The sequence below is a fragment of the Ornithorhynchus anatinus genome, chromosome 6, assembly GCF_004115215.2.
Source record: "Ornithorhynchus anatinus isolate Pmale09 chromosome 6, mOrnAna1.pri.v4, whole genome shotgun sequence".
Classification (NCBI taxonomy): domain Eukaryota; kingdom Metazoa; phylum Chordata; class Mammalia; order Monotremata; family Ornithorhynchidae; genus Ornithorhynchus; species Ornithorhynchus anatinus.
The window spans coordinates 21,280,628-21,296,981 of record NC_041733.1 but is presented as its reverse complement, the minus strand read 5'-3'; the positions used below and the strand labels follow the sequence as shown (position 1 = coordinate 21,296,981).

General features: G+C 55.2%; 2 protein-coding genes across 2 annotated transcripts; one reads left to right on the top strand and one right to left on the bottom strand.

The window, feature by feature from the left end:
* The first annotated feature begins 41 nt into the window (after positions 1-41).
* On the top strand, positions 42-7,179 carry RIBC1 (RIB43A domain with coiled-coils 1). Its single transcript, XM_029067428.1, has 8 exons — positions 42-134; positions 1,068-1,185; positions 4,398-4,522; positions 5,023-5,104; positions 5,457-5,801; positions 6,025-6,143; positions 6,426-6,820; positions 6,945-7,179. Exons 3-8 carry the CDS (start codon positions 4,406-4,408, stop codon positions 7,024-7,026), a joined length of 1,140 nt encoding a protein of 379 aa, XP_028923261.1. The 5' UTR covers positions 42-134; positions 1,068-1,185; positions 4,398-4,405; the 3' UTR covers positions 7,027-7,179.
* A 268-nt stretch (positions 7,180-7,447) lies between these two features.
* On the bottom strand, positions 7,448-13,811 carry HSD17B10 (hydroxysteroid 17-beta dehydrogenase 10). The gene is made up of 6 exons (XM_029067430.2): positions 13,758-13,811; positions 10,177-10,341; positions 8,987-9,151; positions 8,515-8,643; positions 8,238-8,346; positions 7,448-7,880 (listed from the first exon to the last, which is right to left on the bottom strand). The coding sequence occupies exons 1-6, from the start codon at positions 13,779-13,781 to the stop codon at positions 7,690-7,692; spliced, it is 783 nt and encodes a 260-aa protein (XP_028923263.1). The 5' UTR covers positions 13,782-13,811; the 3' UTR covers positions 7,448-7,689.
* Positions 13,812-16,354: the final 2,543 nt, after the last annotated feature.

Genomic DNA, 16,354 nt, shown 5'->3' with positions numbered 1-16,354 from the left:
CCCCCCCCCCCCGTCCTCCCGCGCCGCGTGCGCCTGCGCGCGCGCGCGCTCCCCCCACCTCCCGGAGGTGAATGGTTGATCCGGTTGCCATGGAGACGGCTCTCCCGACGCCCGCGGTGGCGGGGGGCGACGAGGTGGGAAAGGGGAAACTGAGGGAAAAAGGGGGAAAGGCGGGAGAGTAGGAAGCAGCACGGGTTTGGGAGTCGGAGGTCGTGGTTTCGAATCCCGCCTCTGTCACTTGTCAGCTGGGTGACGGGGCCAGTCACTTCTCTGGGCCTCAGTTCCCTCATCTGTAAAATGGGGATTAACTGTGAGCCTCACGTGGGGCAACCTGATGACCCTGGATCTTCCCCCAGCGCTCAGAACAGTGCTCGGCACATAGTAAGCGCTTAACAAATACCAACATTATTATGATGATGATTCTCTGTGCCTCAGTTACCTCCTCTGTAAAAGGGGGATGAAGACTGTGAGCCCCTCGTGGGGCAACCTGATCATTGTATGCCCCCCGCAGCACTTAGAACAGTGCCTCGCACGTAGTAAGTGCTTATCAAATGCCATCATTATTATCGTGGCTTAGTGGAAAGAGCCCGGGCTTGGGAGTCAGAGGTTCGAATCCTGGCTCCGCCACTTGCCATCTGTGTGACCTTGGGCAAGTCACTTCACTTCGCGGGGCCTCAGTTACCTCATCTGTAAAAATGAGGGTCAATCTGATGACCCTGTATCTACCCTAGCGCTTAGAACAGTGCTCTGCACGTAATAATAATAATGTTGGTATTTGTTAAGCGCTTACTATGTGCCGAGCACTGTTCTAAGCGCTGGGTTAGACACAGGGGAAGCGGGTTGTCCCACGTGGGGCTCACAGTCTTAATCCCCATTTTACAGATGAGGGAACTGAGGCACCGAGAAGTTAAGTGACTTCCCCGAAGTCACACAGCTGACAAGTGGCCGAGCCGGGATTCGAACCCATGACCTCGGACTCCAAAGCCCGTGCTCCTTCCACTGAGCCACGCTGCTTCTCTAGCAGTAAGCGCTTAACAAATACCATAATTATTATTATTATTTTTCAGGCCCCAAGCTTTGGGTGTAAAAGGCCTTAAGAAACCCTCACCTAGTCCCGATCTTCCCCAGCTCTGAGTCCCCGGCGTGGACAGGCCTGACAGTTCACCTTCGGAGGCGGCAGCCAAGGTAAGGCCCCTGGGCCCCAACTGGGAGGCGGAGGCTGATGGCTCATCATCAATGGCATGCATCCATTTATTTATTTTTATGGTATTTTCTAAGCACTTCCTATGCGCCAGACACTGAACTAAGTGCTGGGGTAGATACAAGCTAATCAGGTCGGACGTGTCCCACGTGGGGCTCAGTCTTAACCCCCATTTTTACAGATGAGGTAACTGAGGCACAGAAAAGTTAACTGACTTGCCTAAGGTCACACAGCAGACAAGAGGCAGAGCTAGGATCAGAACTCAGTTCCTCCAAAGCTCGTGTGCCTTCCACTAGGCTACACTGCTTCTCATATTATTGAGTGCCTACTGTGTGCAGAGCACTGTACTAAGCATCTGGGAGAATACAACACGTTCCCTGCCCGCAGTGAGCTTAGAGACTGGAGTTCATATCACCTGATCCCAGGAGGAGTTAAGGGAGAAATCTGATTTTTAAATGGGTAAGAGACCACTCCGTCCCCTAGCCCCACCAATTGGCAGGAGAAGACTATAGTTAGGACTCCCACGGGAAGCAGTTTTTCTTTCCACCGTAATCATCATTAACATCTGTTTTTGGAAAGCCTCCAGCCTCTCTCCTCTCCATTCAGGACTCTGCACTTTACATGACTCATCTTGCTGAGGGTCCACTTGGAACAGAGTATTTTTTTATGGTGTCTGTTAAGCGCTTACTCTGTGTCAGGAACTGTATTAAGCACTAGGGTAGGTGCAAACCAATAATTTGGACACGGTCCACATTCCACGTGGGGCTCAGAGTCTTCATACCCGTTTTATAGATGAGGACATTCAGTCGTATTTATCGAGCGCTTATGGAGTGCAGAGCACTGTACTAAACGCTTGGAAAGTACAGTTCAAGACGCTGAGGCACAGAGAAGTTAAGCGACTTGCCCAAGATCATTCAGCGGACGAGTAGCGGAGCCAGGATTAGAACCTAGGCCCTCTGACTCTCAGGCCCATGCTTTATCCTCTAGGCCATGCTGCTTCCCCCGAAACGCCCAGCGACCACCCATCTTCCACCGCATCGATCAGAAATAGCGCCTGGACCTACGAGCCAATTTGGGACTTTTCAGAAAGTGGAGATATAACACTCTCCCTGTCCTCCAAGAGTTTCAAGCTTGTTTACCCATTCAGATGAGAAGCCGGTAATAATTACGGCGTCTCTTGAGCACTTACTGTGGGCCAAGCACTGCTCTAAGAGGAGACCCGAGGAGCTTCTGTTGAAACGCCAGGCCTCGAGGGCCCAGTTTCTGAAAGAGGTTGAAAATCCGTGCTCCATTATCTTATTTACATACCTAGGGATTTATTTATTTATTTATTTATTTTTGGTTTTGCTTTGTCTTGTTTTTCCTGCCTTCGGTTTTCAATTCTCAGAGAAACCACAGGATGGGTTCCCGCTACAGGATTCCCGCTGACGAGCAGAGGTGGGAGGGAAGTACCGTAAAATGCCAGGAGAGGGCGGCCAAAGTCGCAGTTTGCAGCAAATAATAATAATAATAATAATAATAATGATAGTATTTGTTACACCCTTCCTACATGCAAGGCACTGCTGTCGGACCACCCCCTCCCCACTCCCGCTCGGCCCCTTCCCGCTCCCAGTTTAGTTCCTTTAATGGAGCAGAGCCTCCATTAAAGCCTCCTAAGACTTGGTCAAAAATTGGTCATTAATAATCATGATGGTATTTGTTAAGCGCTGACTATGTGCAGAGCACTGTTCTAAGCGCTGCGGGGGGATACAGGGTGATCAGGTTGTCCCACGTGGGGCTCACAGTCTTCATCCCCATTTTACAGATGAGGTAACCGAGGCCCAGAGAAGTTAATTGACTTGCCCAAAGTCACACAGCTGGTAAGCGGTGGAGCCGGGGTTAGAACCCATGACCTCTGACTCCCAAGCCCGGGCTCTTTCCACTGAGCCACGTTGCTTCTCACAGCATTCTCATTAGCAATGTCATCACTCCAGATTTTGCAATTCCTAGTGGGCCATGAGAATGTGGTCCTCGCTTGCCCAGAAAACGAAAACCTGGATCCGTGAATACAAGAATCAATGTGAAAATCTGCTAAAACATACTGACATCACCCACCTTCCTCCCTTACCCCCTCTGGAAACCTGTATTCCCACAGACTAGAGACCTGCACCGAAACTACATGCCCCACACTCAGTCTTCTCTTGTCTGGCCCAACCCCACCAGGGGTATGGGCACAAAGTTACAGGTTGGCCAGGTCAGCAGATTTTTGTTTGTTTGTTGGGGCAGGTCCAGGGCAGGTATGTGGCAGTCTAACAATTGTCGTATTAAGTGTTTCTTAGGTGCCAAGCACTGAACCGAGCGCTGGGGTAGATATAAGAAAATCAGATCCCATATGGGGCTCACAGGCTAAGGGAGAACTGGTATTCTAGCACTGTAGCAGACGTCTACCCAGTCTCAGGCTTGTACAATGCCTTAGGAGCCAGGGGGAAGTGGGGAAGAGGGAGATGGACGGACTGTCGGGATCCTGAAAGCGGGTGCTCCCATTAGACCCAAGGTTGGAGAGGTGGCAGGGAGAGGTAGTCAAGGAATCCAGAGAAGCAGGATAGAGTATGGGCCTGGCGGTTAGAAGGACCCAAGTTCTAGTTCTGGCTCTGCCATTTGTCTGCTGGGGGACCTTGAGCAAGTCACTTAACTGCTCTGGGCCTCAGTTCCCTCATCTGTAAAATGGGGACTAAGACTGTGAGCCCCAGACATGGACTGTGTCCAACCTGATTAGCTCGTATCTACCCCGTTGCTTAGAACAGTGCCTGCGCATAGTAAGTACCATAAAAATTAGGGTTGGAGAAGGAAAAGAGCCGAATTACTCTTTTGATCTACTTAACCCACCTCTCCTGTCATCTCCCCCTCCTCCCACCCCCTACCCTGCATCAAGGACTGTATGGGAACAGTCTCGAGGCCTGCGTCTCCATCCCTTTATCCCTCCTCCTCTGTACCTGTGGTGTTTCTGATTTTGATTGGAAAAGCAGGGACCACGGGTTTATTCTCTAGTCCCTCTAAACAGCACGTCAAGAACCGTGCCAGATACCAGACACGAGACCCATCTGACAGCAGACGGGCCAGGCACTTCCAATGACCTCGGGAAACCACTCGGAGAACGAGAAAGTGGCTGGCCAAATCGTTCCCTGGACGAACCTCCAGTTCTGCCCTGTCCTTCTAGGCGCCGAGATGTATAAGGTGGACATCCAGCCTGAGAAGAAGGAGGCGGCTGCCGCTGAAGCCAGGAGGAACCAAGAGAAACAGAGGCAGAGCCGCATCTTCAACGTCCGGAACCGTGTCATAGGGGTCAGTGCAATGTGGGACGGGACGGAGGCTGATTGGCACCGCCCTCTCCACTGGAAGGGAAGGGGGGCGCCCAGCAACAGCACCGATTGCTCCTAAGCCTCTGCTGACTCCATCCCAGGTCCAGGTTCCCAAGTGAGAGAGCGGGGGATGGGGAGGCCTAGGATTGAGAAAACTGTTTCCACTCTTAAGTTTGCAGGGGATGCTGAAAGGGAGCCAGAGAGGAGGATGGATGAGAGAATACAGAAAGCCTGGCAGTTTTTCCAGGAGGAAGCTTGGTCCCTCCCAGACTGGTTCTCTGCCGCCGCCCACCTCATTCTCTCCTGCTGGGTGGGCCCGGCTTCCCTGGGAGCCTAAAGTCCTAGGATTCCACAGCTTCCAGCTTTAAGGCAACTCGGGAAGAGCTTGAGTTAGGTGACGTCCCTTCTACCTCCCTATTTGTGCTCCCTCACACCCCAGGCTGGAAAACCTGCACTGACGCAGAGTTTGTCTCCTCGGCACAGGTGGACGTAGAAGCTCTGAACAGCCAGGTGGATGAACGGAAGCGGCGGGAGGCAGCCGAGAGAGCCCGCGAGGCAGCTTTTGGTAAAAGGCCTGCGGGTAGAGTCCCCTTAAAAGAAGCAGAAAAGGGTACCCCCCAAGACTGGCCAAGAGGGTCCTGAGTATGGGCCAAAGAGCAGAGCATCTTAGGGGGAGGCCTAGGGTACGGGCCTCAGGGTAAGGGATTAGATGGGGTTCATCCAGGTGACTGGGACCCAAGGTGACTGCTTCTCCCTCCTGGTCCCGGCCCAACGGAATCAGTTCTTGCAGTCAGCTTGGGCCTCATCTGTCTTCCTCTTAAATAGTGTTGCCGGGACAGGGGCCAGCGAGGGGCCTGAGCTGGGTGTTGGGAAGAGGTGGGTCCAAGCTCCCATCTCCCTTCCTCTCCCCACTCCAGATGCTGAGCGGGTCCATTGTGACCTGGTGGCCCAGCTGCTTGAAAGGGAGCAGGCGGAGCGGGCGCAGCGGCTGGCCCGGGGCATCCAGGAATTCAGGGACCAGGAACAGCAGCCCGAAGGTCGGCGCGAGTTTGACCTGAACGACCCGGCCGGGCTCCAGAAGGCGCTGCCGGCCCGCGTCGGGGACGACGACCCCCGCTGTGGCCCCGCCAGCCTGCAGCTCTTCGCGGGGGAGGCTCTGTCCGGGCCCTCTCAACAGCGGCTGCAGCGGGAACAGAATCGGAAGGACCTGGTTCGGCAGCGAGCTGAGCAGCAGCGGGCCGAGGCTGAAGAAAAGTATGCAGGTGAAGCACCCCCGGCCGGCCCCTGTTGCCCGGGCCTCTGCCCCCTTCCGCCCCCAAGGAGCTCCGGTCTTTCCTATCCCCCAAGGGAGGCAGGACCGGGGTGCCGGAGACCCAGGGGAAGACAGAGGTTCAGAGCACCGTGGGCCCGGCCTCCAGAGGGGACCGAGCTGGGACAAGAGCTGGGCCACGACCTCTCAGGCCCAGGCTTTGGTGCATTCTGCAGCCATCCTGGAAGACAAGAAGCGGATAGAGTTGGACCTGAGGGCGACGCACCTGGCTGAGCTGGAGGAGGCCTGCCGCAGAGCCAAGGACTTGGCCGTGGCTGATTTCAACAGGGCCCAGGTATGGACCCGCTCCCCTCTGCCCCGCACCACCCCGGAGCCCGCAGTGCCCACCAAGCCCCTCAGCCCTCTCACCAAGGGGATGAGGCGATGGCACCGGGCAGGGGACAGGGAAAGATAGTCGGTACCTCCCTCCGCAGCCGGGGGCCACTGGCTGCAGGCGAGGGAGGAGAGGCTAAAGGAGCAGCCCGAAAGGGGTTAGTTCTTCTCCCCCCGGTCCTCTCCCTGTTCAGCCCAGGGCCCCCCACCCCTCGGCTCATCTCCCGCTCCCCACCAACCGCAGGCGGCCGAGGTGGCTGAGCAGAGGCGCCTGGCCCGGCAACAGGAGGATGACGACAACCTGGCCGAGATCTACAATCACCTGACGGGCGACGTGCTGACCGAGAACCCGCAGGCTGCTCAGAGCAAGCTGGCTCCGCACCGAGTGGTGCCCGATCGCTGGAAGGGCATGAGCCCCGAGCAGCAGGCTGCCATCCACCACGCCCAGGAGAGCCAACGCCAAGACGACCGGCGCCGGCGGCAAAAGGAACGGCAGCTGGAAGCCGAGTGGGAACGCCAGAGGCAGCTGGGGGCGAGAGCCGCCCTGGAGCTGGAGCGCCAACAGCGGGAGTTGGCCCGGAGGCTGCGCCGAGGCCAGGACCTCTACAACCGGCAGCTGGCACAAGAGCAGCGGGCACAGTAAGTGGCAGGGAACGGTGGGGGAGGGAGGAGAGGTGAGGGCGCTGGCTGGCCCGAGGGGCCCGAGGCCCGTGTCTCATCAGAGGTGCTGACGGCCGGTGCTCATTGAGCCGTTGCTTTGCAGCAAGGAGTACCTGGACAAGGTGGTCTACACCAATCAGCCCACCGCCCAGTACCATCTCCAGTTCAACAGCAGCAGCCGCTGAGTTTGAGATCCATCTTGCGCTGGGTCCCCGGTGGAGCTGGAGCCTGGGTGCGGGGAAGGGAAGGGGCCCGCGGCGGGTGTTCGGGGAGGAGATTAGCACCGGCTGCACCATCAGTTCTCCAGGCCCCACTATTAAAGTCGTTTTGGAGTCAAATTCTCGATGCGGTTGGCGCCGGAGGCAGGGTGGTCGGGGAGAGGCGCCGGCTAAGCCCCCGCCCCGCTGCCGCTCCCCCCGCCCGGCCCCAGGGGAGGGGTCGCTTCTCTGGCCTCGGCCCTACGGAGGCCGGTGCTCAGGCTCGGGATCGCTAGCCAAATTGTACTTTCCAAGCGCTTAGTCCAATGCTCTGCACACAGTAAGTGCTCAAAAAATACGACTGAATGAACAAACTAGGGCTGGGGCCTCCCAGACCACACCGCCACTCTCACCCAGCAAAGAGAATCACTTTATTAAATAGGCACCGAAGGCTGAATCACAAGCCTGGACACCATCCTAGCTGGGGGGGGGGCGGTTTCTCCCCAGTCCTACTCCAGTTCCTCCAGTCATAATTCCTAATTCCGGCTCAGGTCGGTTCTGCATTCAGAGCCTGAGCGGAGGAGGGCGTGGGCCCCTAGGCCCGGCGCTCCCGGGCTAGGGGCAGGCAGAGCCACCTGGGCGACGAAGCTCTCAGGGCTGCAAGCGGATGCCTCCGTCCAGCCGGATGACTTCACCGTTGAGCATGGGATTCTCCACGATGGCCTGCACCAGGTGGGCAAACTCGGCTGGCTCCCCCAGCCGACTGGGAAAGGGCACCTGGCGGGCCAGGAACGAACGCACTTTTTCGGGTAGGCTGGCCAGGAGCGGTGTCCCAAACAGACCTGGCAGACACAGAGACGGGGGAGACGGAGAGAGCCGAGAGACGGTCAGGGAAGCCGCCCAGTGGTGGGGCGGGCAGGGGTTGGGGTCAGCGCAGTGTTTGAAGGGCCACCCCGACCAACTCCAGCCACCCCTGGAGCACCGACCTCAGAACCCAGGATGTCAGATGAGGCCCGGGTCTAAGGGAGCTGCTGGCTGGAGCCCAGCCTGGCTCCAATCACTGTGCTTCCTCTAGAGCGCTCCTGGAAACCCCTCCCAACCCAGGGTCCGAAAGCCGCCCCGGCCCCCGCCTCAGCCCCCTAACACCTTGGGCTCCTGGGGCTGAAGAAGCCTCAGTGCCAGGGTTCTGGCTCCCTTACCCGGGGCAATGGTGACCACACGGATGCCCATGGGGGCCAGGTCCCGGGCAATAGGAAGGGTCATCCCTACGATGCCGCCTTTGGAGGCCGAGTACGCCGCCTGTCCGACCTGGAACAAGAAAAAAGGCCTGGAGTTCCGAGGCTGAGCGGCCGCAGGGCTTGTAGGAACGCGGGGCCTCGGCAGCTCCCGGACACACGAGACGAGCCCGCTCGGCTCAGCGGCCCGCGAGGGTCAACCCCTCCCCGACCTCGCTGGTCCGGCCCGCTCGGTCTCTACCTGGCCCTCAAAGGCAGCCACGCTGGCCGTGCTGATGATGACCCCCCGGTGGCCATCCTGATCCGGATCATTCTTGCCCATTTCTCCAGCGCAGAGGCGGATCACGTTGAAGGTGCCGACGACATTCACCTGGAGAGGGAGAGGAGGGTCGGCCCGGAGTCGCGGCCCCCACTCTCCTAGCGGGTCGGGGTCTCGACCCAGTGGCTCCCAGACCACAGTTTCCGGTTGTCCCTACCTCGGCAGGTCGGATCCCTTCACCCCCACCTCAGAATGAGACCCTTCCAGGGAGTCCGTAGGGAGCGAGCGGCCACCTCAGAGCCCGACTTCTCCTGTCTTTGCCGATCACATCCCGCTTGAAAGCCACAGCCCCAGGACCAGGCAGGCAGGGGCCCAGGCCTAATTCTGGTGTGGACCTGCCGAGCCCAGGGCAGAGACCCAGGCTTCGTTGCCCCGGCCCCCGTGGGAACCTCACATTGATAACTTTCTGGAATTCTTCCAGGGGGTGGGCTCTGTTTTTCTGATGATTGTAGGTCTTGATGGCCACAGCAATGCCGGCACAGTTGACTGCTATGTCCACCCGGCCAAACTTCTCCCTGGCCAGGGCCAGGGCTCCAAGTACATCCGCCTCCGAGGTCACCTGGGGCAGGGAACGGGAGACAAGGTCAGTGGGAGGGACCAAGAGGGCCTCACCTGGCTCCACCAGTACCAGCTCACAGAGAGGTCAGAAACAAGCCCCTGCTCCTCTCGGGGGGTTTGGTTCCGTTAAGGCCAGCGAGGAAGAGGGCTCGGCTCAGGGGTGGGCCAGTTTCCGTCCTAGAAATCAGGCCGTGGGCTCAGGTTGGAAAACCCAGGTCGCGGAGCGAGCGTCCACCAGCCTGTTCTTTTTGGGTTTTGCTGGGTCAGAGGCAATGTTGTTAACCTCCCTCTCCTCAGCCAGTCAGGACGAGGCTGGAGACATCTCCTCCCAACAGCTGCTGCCCTAGTTTAAGCCAAGCTCAGGAGTTCTTCAAGCTGGGCTCGGGGGTCCCGGGAAGCTTAGATTTGGCCCCCTATCCTAGGAGCTGGGGCTAAAACGGTGTGGGTGGCAAACTAGGGCTCAGGGGCTGATCAGAGATGATCCACCCGGGCTAGAACTTCTCCTTATGCTTTCGCCCGCCTTCTGGAAATTTAATTTCTTGTCTGCACCCCCACCAGAGACGGGGCAAGGAGAGGAAAGGAGACTTCCCCTTTATGCTACGAGGTTTGGGAAAAAAATCTGTGGGATTTTCTTCCTCCACGCCACCCCCCGCTGCCTTTTTCTCTGCTCTCTTGGCCATGGCTTAGTGAAAGATGGCTGACTCCAGAAACAGGCAGGAAGACCAAATGAAGGGGAGACACCGAAAGCACAGAAGGCTTCCCTCCAGCCTGGCTGAATGGGCCTGAGCACTTTCTTCGGTCCCTGTCCCTTCGTCCTGCGGGCTGGCGTGGTAAGAAGAGAGAGAAGCAGCCAGTGAGGCTCAGTGAACCACAGAAGCCAGGAGGCCAGACTGCCACCTCCAATGCGGGTACTGGGCCCAACCCCAGACACGCTGCCCCAGTGACTACATCAGTCTGAGTCACCCTTCTCTCCGTGAGCTCAGGCTTAAGCGACTCTTCCCTGTAACCCCCAGGAGGGCGACCTACATCGGTGGGGGCGAAAGCACAGTTCCGCCCCAGCTCACGGGCCACTTCTTCCCCGCCGGACTGGGGCAGGTCTAGGAGGACAGCGCTCGCTCCCTGCTTCACCAGCCTCTCCGCTGTGGCCCGGCCCAGCCCCGAGGCGCCGCCTGTCACCAAACCAACCAAGCCCTGGGGAGAAGAAAAGTGGGGACAGTCACTGTTAAACACTTAATCAGGCCTCCCTCCCTCCTGCTGTATAGGAATACTGAACTGCCTCTGCTTCCCCTCCACCCTCCTTTGGAGAACAGGTGAATGGCTTCTGCCCCATCTGGGGCTGGTATATAATGAGTGTACATCCTGCTTCTGATTTGCTTCCCACCGCCACTTTCTCCCCTCTCCCGCCCTCCGCCCACCTCCCAAACCACCACCTTTACGTTCTCAGCCAACTTGTGCCTGGTCTTCCCCCTCTATAGGACTGGCCTCTCCTCCTTTGCAAAGGGAATGAGGCCCATCCCTCTCCTCTCTTTTCCCCGGCATGCGGCAAATGGTTATTCATTTTTAGCTGCACTGAGAAGAGCTAACTGGGTGGAGGAGGGCGAGATCTGGATCGACACATGAGCTCAAGGTCATGGGAATGAGGAGTCCAAAGCCCATCACATGGGGTACTTGAGAGAAATGATAAGACAATAATCGACTGCCTATCCAGTGGGGAAGTTTTGGAAACTGGGGAGAAAAAAGCAAAGCCAAAATATATAAATGGGGATACACTAATCCTAGAAGCCCAGAAATGAAATCGATGAAATTGAACATTTAGTGATTCCATATAATGGGCATTTCTGAAACTTGGTGAGGAAAGAAAGTCGAGGGCCACAATGTGACCAGGCTACGAACTATACAGAGGCCTGGTATTCATTCAATAGTATTTATTAAGTGCTTACTATGTACAGAGTACTGAACTTAGTGCTTGGGAAAGCACAAATCAACAATAAACAATGAGACAATCCCTGCCCACAACGAGCTCGCAGTCTACAGAGGGGGGAGACAGACATCAATACACTGCACAATATCTCCAGTAATCTCATCATGATTCCTCTGGACAAGCAAACATGATCCAGAATGAAGAATGTGATCAGGAAATGTTAGCTGAGACCAGCAAAGCTATAAAAGTAGGGCAAGTAATCTTGGGGAATTTCGCTTTAATAATAATAATGGTATTTGTTAAGTGCTATGTGCCCAGCGCTGTTCTAAGCACTGGGGTAGATACAAGGAAATCAGGTTGTCCCACATGGGGCTCACAGTTTGAATCCCCATTTTACAGATGAGGTAACTGAGGCACAGATAAGTAAAGTGACTTGTCCAAGGTCACACAGCAGACAAGTGGTATTTATAACACTACATTTATATACATGTGCATGTATATATATATGTATATATATATATATATAATTGTGGTATTTATGCACTTCCTATGTGCCAGGCACTGTACTAAGCGCTGGGGTGCATACAAGTAAATCAGGTTGCACACAGTCCTTGACCCATATAGGGTTCACGGGGTTACTCTCATTTTACAGATGAGGTAACTGAGGTACAGAGAAGTGACTTGCCCAAGATCACACAGCAGACAAGTGGCAGAGCTGGGATAAGAACCCAGGTCCTTCTGACTCCCAGGCCTGGTGCTTAGAACAGTGCTCTGCACATAGTAAGTGCTTAACAAATACCAACATTCTTATCGACCTGGCTGAATAATTCAGAGAATCTGGCATGAGGTGAGTAAGAAGAGTGTTTTTTTCTGGACCAGCTAGTTCTAGAACCATCATCCTGACAAATATGCTTTCAGGAGCACACAGTGAGCTCTCCAAGTTTGTTTTGTGATAAGATCCTCTGAGTGGTGAAAAAGAGGATCAACTGCAGGAAGGGCTCAAACTAAAAGGTCAGAAGATGTTAGGCCACTTAGAAAATAAACAAATGCAACATAAATAACATGAAGGGCAAGATAATTCAAATGATTAACTTTAAACTCAGTCCCCGATTAACTTTAAACTCTCAATCCTGACTCAAAAAGAGATCTTGGAGAATCAGTTGAAAAAGCAGTAGCCCCAAATGGCCAACCAAATACTGAGTATTTTCTGGAAAGAGACAGAAACCCAAAGACACAGCATGCTTGCTCCTGAAATGGTGCACGTATTGTTGATTGCTCTGCGGTTCAGAAAGGACTAAATAATAGTAACGATGGAGCACTTACTATGTACCAGGTACTGTAGTAAGCACTGGGGCAGATAGAGGCAAATCAAGTTGGACACAGTCCCTGACCCACGTGGGACTCACAGTCTCCACCCCCATTTTACAGATGAGGTAACTGAGGCCCAAAGAATAATAATAATGGTGGTATTTGTTCATTCATTCATTCAGTAGTATTTATTGAGCACTATGTGCAGAGCACTGTACTAAGCGCTTGGAATGTACAATCCGGCAGCGCTTACTATGTGCAAAGCACTGTTCTAATCGCTGGGGAGGATACAAGGTGATCAGGTTGTCCCAAGTGGCGCTCACAGTCTTAATCCCCATTTTACAGAAGAGGTAACTGAGGCCTAGAGAAGTGAAGTGACTTGCCCAAAGTCACTCCGCTGCCAAGCGGCAAAGTGGGGATATGAACCCATGACCTCTGACTCCCCAGCTCGGGCTCTTTCCACTGAGCCACGCTGCTTCTCTATGAAGTGACTCGCCCAGGGTCGCCCTGCAGACGAGTGGCAGAGGGAGGATTAGAACCCATGACCTGACTCCCAGGCCTGCGCTCTATCCACTCTTCCACGCTGTTTCTCCAACGTCCTCTGGATGTTGCTGCTGTGCTGAGCGACACGCCCCCCCATGAGACACCCCCCCATCTCTGGGGCGACCGGAGGCAACCAAGGGGACTGAGTGCGAGGTTCTCGCCGGGACCTGGGTCGGGGGTGCGCGCACTGTGGCTTATTGGCAACAACCGGGGGGACCTGGGTAGAGCCCGGGCTTGGGAGTCAGAGGTCATGGGTTCGAATCCCAGCTCTGCCACTTGTCAGCTGGGTGACTGTGGGCAAGTCACTTCACCTCTCTGAGCCTCAGTGACCTCATCTGTTAAATGGGGATTAACTGTGAGCCTCCCGTGGGGCAACCTGATGACCCTGGATCTCCCCCAGCGCTTAGAACAGTGCTCTGCACAGAGTAAGCGCTTAACAAATACCAACATTATTATTATTAATCCCGCCTCCGCCACCTGCCTGCTGTGCAACCTCGGGTAAGCCGCTTCACGTCTCTGGGCCTCAGCTGGCTCATCTGCCGCACGGGGGGCTGCGCCCCACGTGGGACCAGCTCACTACCTCGCACCCGCTCCCAGCGCTTAGAACAGTGCTCGGCCCATAGTAAGCGCTTTACAGATCCCAACATCAGCATGACTATGCCGACTTGTTCATTCCAAGCGCTTAGTCCAGTGCTCTGCACATAGTAAGCGCTCAATAAATACTACTGAATTAATGAACGAATGAATATTAACAAGGCACCTCGGCGGGAGGTCGCACGAGGTCGGAGGGCAGGGAGGCGCGCGCCCGACCCGCGCGCGCCCGGCCAGGGCTTACCTTCACGCTCCGGATCGTCGCCATCTTGTGCCTCGCGCCCCCAGGCTCCGCCCCCGCCGCGGCCGCCCGGCCAATCAGCGTTGGGGACTCGCCCCCTCCCCCCCCTCCGCGCGCTCCGATAGGCGGAGGGAAGGACGGCCGAAGGTCAGGCTGCCGAAGCGGCGCCGCCTCCTCCTCCACGTGACGGCGGGAGAGGGCGGCGCGAGGGCGGCGCGAGGGCGGCGCGAGGGCGGGAGAGGGCGGCGCGAGGGCGGCGCGAGGGCGGGAGAGGGCGGCGCGAGACCCTCCCCCCTCCCGCCCACAGCCGGCTCCCCTCCCACCACCTCGGCCGGGCCCTCGCGCCCACCCCCGCCTCCCTGTCCTTAGCCTGTTTTCATCCATTCATTCTAATCTATTTATTGAGCGCTTACTATGTTCAGAGCACTGGACTAAGCGCTTTTCATTCATCCCATCGTATGCAACCTTTCAGCCCCTCTGTCTCTTCTCTGGTGCTGTTACTGCACCGGCCACCTTTATGTCCATTATTGCTCCTTTCACCTGCTCTGTTTCTCTCTGCCTCGGCGTCTGCCTTCAGTCCCAGGCGCAGAAATCGCCCTCGTGTTTCTGGAGACCTGGGAGGGGAACATCCCCTCAGCACGGGACTCCTCCGCTCAACTGTATATATTTTCATTAATGTTGGTATTTGTTAAGCGCTTACTATGGGCCGAGCACTGTTCTAAGCGCTGGGGGAGATCCAGGGTCATCAGGTGGTCCCACGTGAAGCTCACAGTTAATCCCCATTTGACAGAGGAGGTCACTGAGGCCCAGAGAAGGGAAGTGACTTGCCCACAGTCACACAGCTGACAAGTGGCAGAGCTGGGATTCGAACTCATGACCCTATACATATATTTTCATTACCCATTTATTTTGTTAATGAAATGTACATCGCCTTGATTCTATTTATTTGCTATTGTTTTAATGAGATGTTCATCCCCTTGATTCTATTTATTGCTATTGTTCTTGTCTGTCTCCCCCGATTAGACTGTAAGCCCGTCAAAGGGCAGGGGTTGTCTCCATCTGTTACCGATTTGTCCATTCCAAGCGCTTAGTCCAGTGCTCTGCACATAGTAAGCGCTCAATAAATACTATTGAATGAATGAATCCTCTGGAGCAAGTAAAGGGGCCAGGGGTCTCACCCCTCCCCCTCCCCCCAACAAGCTCTAGGTTCTGGGATTTCCATGAAGAACCTTTTCATGGGTGCCCTTAGGGCAGCCTTACTTACCAAAGTTACCTTTCAGCAAAGGGGTTTCCAGAATTCTTTAATGCTGTCAATGTTCCCCACCCAACTAACAGCCGTAGTCTAATGGGTAATGGGGGAAACGGGCGGACGCGACCAGCGTACAGACAGTAGAACAAAAGGGATAGACACAGGTGCAAATGGTAACCAAGGTAAACATGAAGGAATAAATAAGTAGAATAAATAAGTCAACATATGTCTATGGATCAAGGATAGCTAAAGGGATGAGCTGTTGGGAAAGACGAAGATTACTTTGGGAAAGCCTTCCCATGGAGTAGGGCCTTGAGGGAGGGTAGAGGAGATGGGTGGGCAGATTTTTTCCTTTCTGGAGGCCAAAATGGTTTGCTTGGGAGAGGAAGGCCAATTCCTCTCCCCCTTTCCCTCCTTCTCCCCCCCACCCAGCAGGGCTAGAGGAAAAGCCCTGGGCCTGGGAGTCAGGAGGCCTGGGTTCTAATTATGGCTCTGCCAACTTGCCTGCTGCGTGACCTTGGGCAAATTACTTATCTGGGACTTATTTGGCAAATAGTATATTTATTAAATACTACAACTATAATCACCCACTAATCAAAGAACATTAAGTAAAAGGGAGCTGCAACCCCACAATCATTCAAGGTAAGCAGGGTTCCAAAGAGAGAACCCCCCACCTGGGACTGATCAGAAAGTGAGGGTTCAGGGGGCAAAAGAAAATGGGAAGAAGAAAACAGCAAAGCAGGTCTCAACTGCCCAAGTGGAAGCAGGGTGGGGGTTGGCTGAGAAAGGGAAGAAAGCAAGACTGGGCTGAGTCCCTGTGTGATTCCCAGCGTGGCCCACCACATATTCCCTCTGGCCCTTCTCTAAATCCTGCCTATCAGCCAAGCCCTTGGCCCAAAGGGAGCTTTGGGAGCAGAGCTGTGTTTACGGGTGGGTAAAGCGGATGCCTGGGACCCCAACTTTGAGCTGGCATTCGTTGCTCAGAATGCAGCGTGGTATGGTGGATAGAGCACGGGGCTGGGAGTCAGAAGGAACTGGGTTCTAATCCCAACTCCACCACTTTTGTGTGCTGTGTGACCTCGGACAAGTCACTGCACTTCTCTATGCTTCGCTTACCTCGTCTGTAAAATGGGGATTGAGACGGTGAGCCCCATGTGGGACGGGAACTGTATCCAACCTGATTAACATATCTACCCCAGTGCTTAGTATAGTGCCTGGCACATACTAAGCACTTAAAAAATACCATCATTTTTTATTATTATTATTACCCATTGCAGGGATAGGCCACCCCTAAAACTCTGAGTGACTAATGGAGAATCCAACTGTCTATGGCTGACAACAGCTAGCCTAG